General features: G+C 41.5%; 2 protein-coding genes across 2 annotated transcripts; both read left to right on the top strand.

Moving 5' to 3' along the window:
* The first annotated feature begins 2,232 nt into the window (after nucleotides 1–2,232).
* LOC136435909 (zinc finger protein 771-like) lies at nucleotides 2,233–2,727 on the top strand. The gene has a single exon (XM_066429620.1). The coding sequence runs from the start codon at nucleotides 2,233–2,235 to the stop codon at nucleotides 2,725–2,727; it is 495 nt and encodes a 164-aa protein (XP_066285717.1).
* Nucleotides 2,728–7,441: 4,714 nt separating this feature from the next.
* Nucleotides 7,442–9,654, top strand: LOC136435908 (zinc finger protein 160-like). Its single transcript, XM_066429619.1, has 2 exons — nucleotides 7,442–8,000; nucleotides 8,531–9,654. The coding sequence occupies exons 1-2, from the start codon at nucleotides 7,442–7,444 to the stop codon at nucleotides 9,652–9,654; spliced, it is 1,683 nt and encodes a 560-aa protein (XP_066285716.1).
* The last annotated feature ends 1,581 nt before the right edge of the window (nucleotides 9,655–11,235 follow it).

Here is an 11,235-nt window from a genome sequence, read left to right as displayed (position 1 = left end):
ACTGAAATATCGTGATAATCAAGATCTTGCTCGGCCGCCCGAAAATCTCACGGGTATTGTTGTTCTGATAGCGACATGTTGACGATGACTGTAAACAGCTGTCCTTTCACGCTAATTTCCAGAGTGACAGCCATGAGATCAGAGGGGCATTGGGGACCCAGTATAGCTCAGATTTTAAGCTAGTTTAGCAACAAGAGAGCCTTAGAAACAATGTTTTCTGCAGCCTTGTGGTGCGCGCGTGCGTCGCTCGTCTTAGATGGCGGCCATGTTAGATATGGTAATGAGCAGAGGGACCGAACAGCTGAAAACGCGCGCCAACCTGGCGCGCCAATCAGAGCTCAGTGGAATAATTAGATCAGTCTGCTCTGTTCCCATTGGGCGCATCAATCTCATGCGCCTTGAATCAGGCCCGTATTGACACCCTGCCAGTCTCTAGGGGCGGCGGAAAAGTAGGAAGGCAGCAGAAGTGGGGTGTAGCGGAAGTAGGATGGCAGCCAGAGGTAGAAAGGCCATCAGAAACTGACTGGCCCGGTAAAACACCACTAAGCCGACCCTAGAGACTGGGACCAGGCTACGTCTTTCCAGCACTTGTCGTGTTTTGACGAGTACGAAAGACGGAGAAAAGTAAGGTAGAACATATTACTTTAATGTCTGACTTGATTCCGTCCTAAACAGTACTATAGCCCGACCTCAGGAGCCCTACTCACTACTGACTAGCTCGTGGGGAGGGGGGCAAAATGTTGACCCCCAAAAAATGTAACACAGAAATGTTAGCAGAACACAGCATTCGGCCAATGGGATTTTCTATTGCGTTAGGGTCAAAAGGTGACTGGATTTGACGCCGCGCGATGAAAAGTATAGTAGGGTGGACTACTGAAATAAGAAAATCGAATCTGTTTGGATAGAGAGTTATATATAGGATACAACCTATAAATGATTCAAAGGCCAAAAGAATCTGCGTATCGGCTTTTCACGCCCTCTTTGAAAGGCTTTCCGGAAAATTTGTTGCTTCTCGGATTTTTTTTCAGAAAAAAATCGGAGCGACAGGGAAAAAAAGGGTACAATTTTTTGCAAGTAGTCGGGTGAAGATAAGGGTTTACATAACATAAGAGTATTATTCCAATTTCAGCTTTGTATGGCACATTTTATGCAAAGCACCCCTTTCTTTGATCTAGTACTATAATTTCAGTAACAAAATAACCTTTTGTCATGTAATATATGGATTGACATTAAGAGATAGTTTTGATAAGTAAATAAGTATGACTTATGGTCAATATGACCACACTTTTGAGATATGTGCAGGCCTTTATAATCCATTTTGGTGGCTATTGAGTTTTATAATAGAATAAATATTAAAATTTGTGAATGGGAATAGTGCCCCATTTTTTTTTTTTTTCAAATGAGAAAAACAGGACAGGCTATTCCGAGAAGCAACAAATTGAATTGGCGTGGCCTAAGTTGTCTGAGAGAGTGTGCATGTATGTATGTGCTTGTAATTGTATACAATGTATTTGTGTGTGTGACAAACCTCCACTGTCTTCAAGACATCGCGTTGCATAAGACACTAACTGTCTTCAGGTACAACTGAAGGGTGGCATGTTATTGAAAAAACCCTTTATAAACATTTTTCAACTTTGCAGGAATGTACATGGTAGTTATACATCAAGGATTATGCGTGCCTATGTATATATTTTGAAATGATAATTTTTGGCGGTTTTTAATTTTTATTTTTGATAAATAAATAAAATTTCGCTAAAAATCGTCATTTCAAAATGTAAACATAGGCACGCTAAATCCTTGATGTATTACTATCATGTACATTCCTGCAAAGTAATATTGATAAACATCGAAGTACAAGCCAAGGAGAGACTTTTTTCTAAAAATGGGCGTTGCCTTATAACTCTTAATGACGTTATCATGACGTCATACCAATTTGCATAAATTATAACCTTGCTATAAAGAACTACCTGAAGGTTTATAAAGGGTTTTTTCAATAACATCCCAAAACTCCTCAGCCACCCTTCAGTTGTACCTTCAAATTATGTACCTTCAATTGTTGCAGTTTATCATGAAACTAGAAGGTAAATTCATGCCATACTGACAGCGAGCAAGCACATTGTTATTCTCTGTTGTAACATTGTTGTATTACGATAATACAGGTGTGATAAAAACAATTAAGTGATTCCCATAATACTGATCGTGGCTAATTTATCAAATGCTAATCTTTCAGACATGACAGCTATGGCTGATTCCAACAATGGATGCCATGAACAAGAACATACCAGTGAGAAACCCTACATGTGTGAGGAGTGTGGGTACAGGGCAGCTAATAGCGGCCACTTATTCCAACATATGAGAAATCATACAGGAGACAAACCCTACAAGTGTGATCAGTGTGACTATTCGGCCAGTAACAAATCTGCTTTGAACAAGCATGTCCTAAAACACACGGGTGAAAAACCATACATATGTGAGGAGTGTGGGTACAGGGCAGCTCAGAGGTATCAATTATCCCGACACATGAGAACTCATACTGGCGAGAAACCCTACATGTGTGGAGTGTGTGAGTACAGGACAGCTCACAGGTCTGCCTTATCGATACACATGAGGACTCATACTGGAGAGAAACCCTACAAGTGTGACCAGTGTGACTATGCTGCAGGCGACAGATCTAGTTTGGACAACCATCGATTGAAACACAATAGCCAATTCAGTGCTCCGGTCTAAAATTCAATCTCTTTATCAGAATGTTCAAACTTTACATTCAAACGATAGGGCACTTGGCGGGTATTTGAGGAAATGAAATCACTTTACTTTCTCATTCATGGTTAGGGAGTAATAGCTGACCAAAGTTACGCCCCCACCCCATACTTATAAAGCATTATAGACCAATTCAGTGCTCCGGTCTAAAATTCAATCTCTTTGTCAGAATGTTCAAACTTTACATTCAAACGATAGGGCACTTGGCGGGTATTTGAGGAAATGAAATCACTTTACTTTCTCATTCATGGTTAGGGAGTAATAGCTGACCAAAGTTACGCTCCCACCCCATACTTATAAAGCATTATAGACCAATTCAGTGCTCCGGTCTAAAATTCAATTTCTTTATCAGAATGTTCAAACTTTACATTCAAACGATAGGGCACCTGGCGGGTATTTGAGGAAATGAAATCACTTTACTTTCTCATTCATGGTTAGGGAGTAATAGCTGACCAAAGTTACGCCCCACCCCATACTTATAAAGCATTATAGACCAATTCAGTGCTCCGGTCTAAAATTCAATCTCTTTATCAGAATGTTCAAACTTTACATTCAAACGATAGGGCACTTGGCGGGTATTTGAGGAAATGAAATCACTTTACTTTCTCATTCATGGTTAGGGAGTAATAGCTGACCAAAGTTACGCCCCACCCCATACTTATAAAGCATTATAGACCAATCCAGTGCTCCGGTCTAAAATTCAATTTCTTTATCAGAATGTTCAAACTTTACATTCAAACGATAGGGCACTTGGCGGGTATTTGAGGAAATGAAATCACTTTACTTTCTCATTCATGGTTAGGGAGTAATAGCTGACCAAAGTTACGCCCCACCCCATACTTATAAAGCATTATAGACCAATTCAGTGCTCCGGTCTAAAATTCAATCTCTTTATCAGAATGTTCAAACTTTACATTCAAACGATAGGGCACTTGGCGGATATTTGAGGAAATGAAATCACGTTACTTTCTCATTCATGGTTAGGGAGTAATAGCTGACCAAAGTTACGCCCCCACCCCATACTTATAAAGCATTATAGACCAATTCAGTGCTCCGGTCTAAAATTCAATCTCTTTATCAGAATGTTCAAACTTTACATTCAAACGATAGGGCACTTGGCGGGTATTTGAGGAAATGAAATCACTTTACTTTCTCATTCATGGTTAGGGAGTAATAGCTGACCAAAGTTACGCCCCCACCCCATACTTATAAAGCATTATAGACCAATTCAGTGCTCCGGTCTAAAATTCAATTTCTTTATCAGAATGTTCAAACTTAACATTCAAACGATAGGGCACTTGGCGGGTATTTGAGGAAATGAAATCACTTTACTTTCTCATTCATGGTTAGGGAGTAATAGCTGACCAAAGTTACGCCCCCCACCCCATACTTATAAAGCATTATAGACCAATTCAGTGCTCCGGTCTAAAATTCAATCTCTTTATCAGAATGTTCAAACTTTACATTCAAACGATAGGGCACTTGGCGGGTATTTGAGGAAATGAAATCACTTTACTTTCTCATTCATGGTTAGGGAGTAATAGCTGACCAAAGTTACGCCCCCACCCCATACTTATAAAGCATTATAGACCAATTCAGTGCTCCGGTCTAAAATTCAATTTCTTTATCAGAATGTTCAAACTTAACATTCAAACGATAGGGCACTTGGCGGGTATTTGAGGAAATGAAATCACTTTACTTTCTCATTCATGGTTAGGGAGTAATAGCTGACCAAAGTTACGCCCCCCACCCCATACTTATAAAGCATTATAGACCAATTCAGTGCTCCGGTCTAAAATTCAATTTCTTTATCAGAATGTTCAAACTTTACATTCAAACGATGGGGCACTTGGCGGGTATTTGAGGAAATGAAATCACTTTACTTTCTCATTCATGGTTAGGGAGTAATAGCTGACCAAAGTTACGCCCCCACATCATACTTATAAAGCATTATAGACAAATTCAGTGCTCCGGTCTAAAATTCAATCTCTTTATCAGAATGTTCAAACTTTACATTCAAACGATAGGGCACTTGGCGGATATTTGAGGAAATGAAATCACTTTACTTTCTCATTCATGGTTAGGGAGTAATAGCTGACCAAAGTTACGCCCCCCACCCCATACTTATAAAGCATTATAGACCAATTCAGTGCTCCGGTCTAAAATTCAATCTCTTTATCAGAATTTTCAAACTTTACATTCAAACGATAGGGCACTTGGCGGGTATTTGAGGAAATGAAATCACTTTACTTTCTCATTCATGGTTAGGGAGTAATAGCTGACCAAAGTTACGCCCCCCACCCCATACTTAAATTTTATTTCTGATTCTAAGTATAGTTAACATCGACAACTCTGTGAAAAAATTGCAATTTTTTACATTTTTCGCACTCAATTACCCATAATTCAAAATCAAGGGCATTTTTTCAAAATCCCAGAAACCGTTGCGGTCATTTTGAGCCACTAATAAGGTAAGCAGGGTTCTTTATGAAGCTGATCCTTTACGATGTTTAAATGCATGTCATGCCGCACGGATAGGGGGTTGGGCTAATAGACCCCTTTCCAAATACCGCGGTCATTTTGAATCTAGCGCGAGAGCGCGTGGTTCGAGCTCGGGAAAGCGCGGGAAAAGTACACACCCGGTAAGTCCGAGCCAGCGGTAATGGCGTCCTCAATAGAAAGCAGCGTTGAGTCATCTTCGGCGTCGAGATGTTCTCCTCCTCGGTGAAATCCATCGATATATTTGCATGGCACAAGTAGATGATATTGTTGTGGACACTTGGACTCGATATCGGCCAGTAAAATTGTGAATTTCTGCTACTTTTCCACAGTTCCTGCCGGGATGTTGAGCGCGCGCTACAGCGATAGAATGTTAAATATGTTTACACCGCTACTTGTAGTTTCCCTAGTAATGTTAGCTTAAGTCGAGAAAAATCCCACAAAACATACACTTTTCGGGCTGGGATCCTTATAGCTACGTTTTGGTATGAATATAACTCTTGAGCCTTTTGGCTGTCGTGACAATGCCAACATCATCTTGAAATTACGTTAGTTTGAGGGAGGGGCGTGTTTTCTGTGCAGCGTTACATCGACTTCGCTCAGCAATATCTTATATTCCCGCCAAATGAAATCCTGCAAAACGTTAAATATAGGCTTGAGTTCAATGTCCTTTTGGGTACAAATTTGGCAGCATTCCGGCGGCTTTTTGACGAATTTAGTCTTGAGGACTCCAAGTACGTGAGTGAAGGTGTGTTTTCCACTGTATCTGACGTTTCTTTAAATCATTTTGCGCCGAAATATTTTAGATATCTGTTGCCCGGATGGAACCCGAAAAACGTTAAATAGTATTGACTTGAGGACTGAAGGACCTCATGCCGATATTTTTCCTTTTTTTGTGGGGTTTCATCCTGTGGAAATCTAAAATATTTCCGCGAAAAGTGATGTAATGAAACACGCCCCCTGCTTTCACTCACGAACTACATCAAGCTAATCTTGGCACTAAAATATTGTCAAAGTCAAAATAGCCACCGAAGTTCCGTCAAATTTCTATACTCGCAAAGCCCTCAAGCCCATATTTTCATGTTTCTGTAATATCATCCGACGGAAATTAAGATATTACGGCGCAAAGGGAAAACACGCCATCTTCACTCACGTACTTTAGGTTTTGATATTTCAGAAAACTCGTCAAAATAAGCCGCCGAAATTCTGCTATATTCCTAACCAAACTGACCTTAAGGTCAAGCCTACATTTTCACGTCTTTTTTTGTTGGATTGCATTCAGCGGAAATGTCAAATAACGCCATGCAGAGAGATGTAACAAGAAAGAAAGGAAAAGCTAGACAGAAAAGATAGAAAGGCTAGACAGAACACACGACCCCCTCTCAACGCGCGTTTTCCCAGGCGAAGTTGGCATCGTCCAAAATTACGGTCACGACCGGTAAAATTCTGTATATTTCTATCTAAGTAGCTATAAGGATCCCAGCCCGAAAAGTGTATACATGTTTTGTGGGATTTTTCTCGACTTAAGCTAACATTACTAGGGAAACTACAAGCACGCGGTGTTAACATATTCAATTTAGCATTCTATCACTGTAGCGCGCGCTCAACATCCCGGCAGGAACTGTGGAAAAGTAGCAGAAATTCACAATTTTACTGGCCGATATCGAGTCCAAGTGTCCACAACAATATCATCTACTTGTGCCATGCAAATATATCGATGGATTTCACCGAGGAGGAGAACATCTCGCCGCCGAAGATGACTCAACGCTGCTTTCTATTGAGGACGCCATTACCGCTGGCTCGGACTTACCGGGTGTGTACTTTTCCCGCGCTTTCCCGAGCTCGAACCACGCGCGCTCGCGCTAGATTCAAAATGGCCGCGGTATTTGGAAAGGGGTCTATTGACACCGCCGTAAACAAGCCTTCTAATTTTCAATGTCAAAAAAGTTACGCCAGTAAACAACAAAATGCCAGCATGGATATACTCTCCAGAAAACAGGTAATATTTGTGACAAAAGTTTTTTTTTTCTGAAGCGGGGAAAGGGGCCAGGCGGCGCGGGTTTACAGTAAACACTTTCAATGACCGCAGGTGACCCCGAATCGAACGCGCGTTCGGATTCGATTACGTCATTTCGAACCTCGTGGAACAGTGTTCGAATTCGGCTGGACATGGGAGTTTCTGAGCATGAATTTGACCACCGTGACTGGTGAGAAACCCTTCATGTGTGAGGAGTGTGGGTTCAGGGCAACTAGAAAGTCTAACTTAACCAACCATATGAAATCTCACACAGGTGAGAAACCTTTCTTGTGTCGGGAGTGTGGGTACAGAACTGCTAAGAAATCTCACTTGGCTCGACACACTAGAACGCATACTGGTGAGAAACCCTACATGTGTGGAGAGTGTGGGTTCAGGACAGCTCAGAGCTCTACTTTATCCAAACATATGAGAACTCATACAGGAGAAAAACCCTACAAGTGTGACCAGTGTGACTATTCTGCAGCCCAGAAATCAGTTTTGGACCAACATCGAGCAAATCACACTGGTGACAAACCTTACATGTGTGGGGAGTGTGGGTACAGGGCAGTTCAGAAGTGTCACTTATCCCAACATATGAGAAGTCATACAGGAGAAAAAACCTACAAGTGTGACCAGTGTGACTTTTCTGCAGCCCGGAAATCCCAGTTGGATCACCATCGAGTAGTAAAACACACCGGTGAGAAACCTACATGTGTGGGCAGTGTGGGTACAGGACAGCTCATAGCCCCATTTATGCAGACATCTGAGACCTTATATTGGCGAGAAACTCCACATGTGTGACCTGTGTGACTGTTGTGAATCCCAGAAATCCAACTTGGACAGCCATCAAGGAAATCATACTGGTGCGAAAACCATGTGTGGGGAGTGTGGGAATAGGACAGTTTAGAAGCTTGACTTATCCAAACACAAGAGAACTCATAGGAGAAGAAAACCCCAACAGTTGTGACCTGTGTGGCTACTCTGTTCTGCAGAGACCGGCTATTGACTTCCATCGAGTAAAGCACTCACTTTTGGTAACAAACCCTGCATGTGTGAGGAGTGTTGGTATGGGACAACCAGACTTATTTCAATATATATATGAGAACTCATATAGAAGAGGCATACAGGGCTATTTTCCTGCTATACAACTTCTGTATATATTTGTATATATATATTATATTCCTGGCCTTTTCTATCGGAACGAGAGAACTTTACGAGCATGTAACATATTGCAAAGTGGATTGTTGAGAAGTCCAGACTCCAACTATGGATGCCAAGAGCAAGAACACACAAGTGAGAAACCCTTCATGTGTGGGGAGTGTGGGTACAGGGCAGCTCAGAGGTCTCAGTTATCCCAACATTTGAGAACTCATGTTGGAGAAAAACCCTACAAGTGTGACCAGTGTGACTATTCTGTCAGTAAAAAATCTACCTTGAAGTGGCATGTTGTAAAACACACTGTTGAGAAACCCCACATGTGTGGGGAGTGTGGGTACAGGACAGCATATAAGTCTCACTTATCTGACCACATGAAATCTCACACAGGAGAAAAACCCTTCACGTGTGGGGAGTGTGGGTACAGGTCTGCTAAGAAGTCTCACGTATCCCAGCATATGAGAATTCATACTGGAGAGAAACCATACAAGTGCGGAGCGTGTGAGTACAGAACAGCTCATATGTCTGCCTTATCCCAACGTATGAGAACTCATACTGGAGAGAAACCCTACAAGTGTGACCAGTGTGACTATTCTGCTGCCCAGGAATCCACTTTGGACTACCATCAAGTAGTATCACATACTGATGAAAACCCCTACATGTGTGAGGAGTGTGGGTACAGGTCGGCTATTAGGAGTAACTTATCCCGACATATGAGAACTTATACGGGAGAGAAATCCTACAAGTGTGACCAGTGTGACTATTCTGCAGCCCAGAAATCCAACTTGGACAGCCATCTATTAAGTCATACTGGTGAGAAACCCTACATGTGCGGGGAGTGTGGGTACAGGACAACACAAAAATCCCACACATCCGAACACATAAGAATACATACAGGAGAAAAACCCTACAAGTGTGACCAGTGTGACTATTCTGCAGCCCAGAAATCCAGTTTGGAAAGACATCTAGCTAAACATACTGGTGAGAAACCCTTCATGTGTGGAGAGTGTGGGTACAGAACAGCTCAGAAGTCTTCTTTATCCCAACATATGGGAACTCATATTGAAGCAAAACCATACAAGTGTGGCCTGTGTGACTATTCTGCAGCCCAGAAATCCCAGTTGGACCACCATCGAGTAGTTAAACACACCGGTGAGAAACCTACATGTGTGGGGAGTGTGGGTACAGGACAGCTCATAGCTCCCTCCATATATGCAGACATCTGAGGCCTTATATTGGCGAGAAACTCCACTTGTGTGACCTGTGTGACTGTTCTGAAACCCAGAAATCCGACTTGGACAGCAATCGAGGAAATCATACTGGTGAGAAACCAAGTGTGGGGAGTGTAGGTACAGGACAGTTAAGAAGCTTGACTTATCCAGACACAAGAGAACTTATATAGGAGAAGAAAAAAACAGTTGTGACCTGTGTGGCTTTTCTGTTCTGCAGAAATCGGCTATTGACTTCCATCGAGTAAAACACCCACTTTTGGTAACAAACCCTGCATGTGTGGGGAGTGTTGGTATTAGAACTGATATAGAAGTAGAAGAGGCATACAGGGCTTTTCTCCTGCTATACAACTTCTGTATATATTTGTTTTGTTTTTCTGACCTCTTCTATCGGAACGGGAGAACTTTACGTAATTCATGTAATTTTTCATCAATGTATAACTAGTAACTATAAGTCTTATGAAAATACTTCTCTGTACAAATTTCAGCTAAGGTACTTTTCATACCGAAGCACAGAATGCAGAATAGATGTGCATGTACGGTAAGATTAGCTTCTGATAACTTGTGTCATCCCTAACATGGATAAATTGAGGAATTTACAATGAGTGTTATGCTTCGTCAACGCTAGACATGTTATGTTTTTATTATATTCATCATCAATATTTGATGGATTTTATCAAAGCAGCTGTTTCTGGAAGTTTTCAGTTTCAGTACTTTTTAAGTTTGCCTCCACTTTGGCATTGCCTCAATATTGTTAGAATTTGTAAATACATGTAGTTAAAAAATCTTTGTAAACATTTTATATCAAAACATTTTATGGATAGATCGATGTCATTCAATAAATTTTTGTCCGTCAAGGTCTTAAGATCTTTTCGGTCATAGACAGCCAAATCCGATGTCGCCACATGTTTGAAAATGATGCGGTCGTCATTTGCAGGAATTGCGCTCTCCAGTCGCGGTCGCCATGGCCAGGGGGTTGTCTTGAAAAGGTGGTCGCCTAGGCAGGTTTGACTGTACTGGAATTTGTAAACAAAAAGCAGTAATCTCCCAAAAGATCTTCCGGTACAAATCGAGACTGTTTCTGACTAGGCCCAAGATCTGATCGCACTGCCTTCGGCAATAATCAGCCCATTCGTATAAGCCCATTCACGGTTGCCACTACGCATGTGCAGTGTCAAAGGTGCAAAAGGTACAAAACAAGGAACAAAACCAGGCTTCAAAGTACACTTAACAGTATTTCAATGCCCCAAAACTTCCGAATGATCCACTGGACAGCTAAACAGTCTAGTTGCCGTTTTTGGAAAAAGCCGGTGTTCGACTCCTGCGTTTTCACGCACTAGACTGTTTGAAAGTAAACAAACACCGATCTTACCCCCTGCAGCTGGGAAACTCTAGTCTAGTAGGGGAAAACCCCTTCCCAAAAGATGTAATTCTATACTACAACAAATGCCAAAGGTCACAATTTCTTTCTGGATTTGAAAAGTAAACACATGTCTGGTCTCCCTGCCTGAAAACTGGCCAAAATTAACCAAAGATTTCACCAGAAAAAAAATTCTCAAAAATGATAACCAAAAAAAT

The sequence above is a fragment of the Branchiostoma lanceolatum genome, chromosome 5, assembly GCF_035083965.1.
Source record: "Branchiostoma lanceolatum isolate klBraLanc5 chromosome 5, klBraLanc5.hap2, whole genome shotgun sequence".
Lineage (NCBI taxonomy): Eukaryota > Metazoa > Chordata > Leptocardii > Amphioxiformes > Branchiostomatidae > Branchiostoma > Branchiostoma lanceolatum.
Note: the sequence above shows the minus strand (reverse complement) of the source record. Positions and strands in the feature narration are given on the sequence as shown.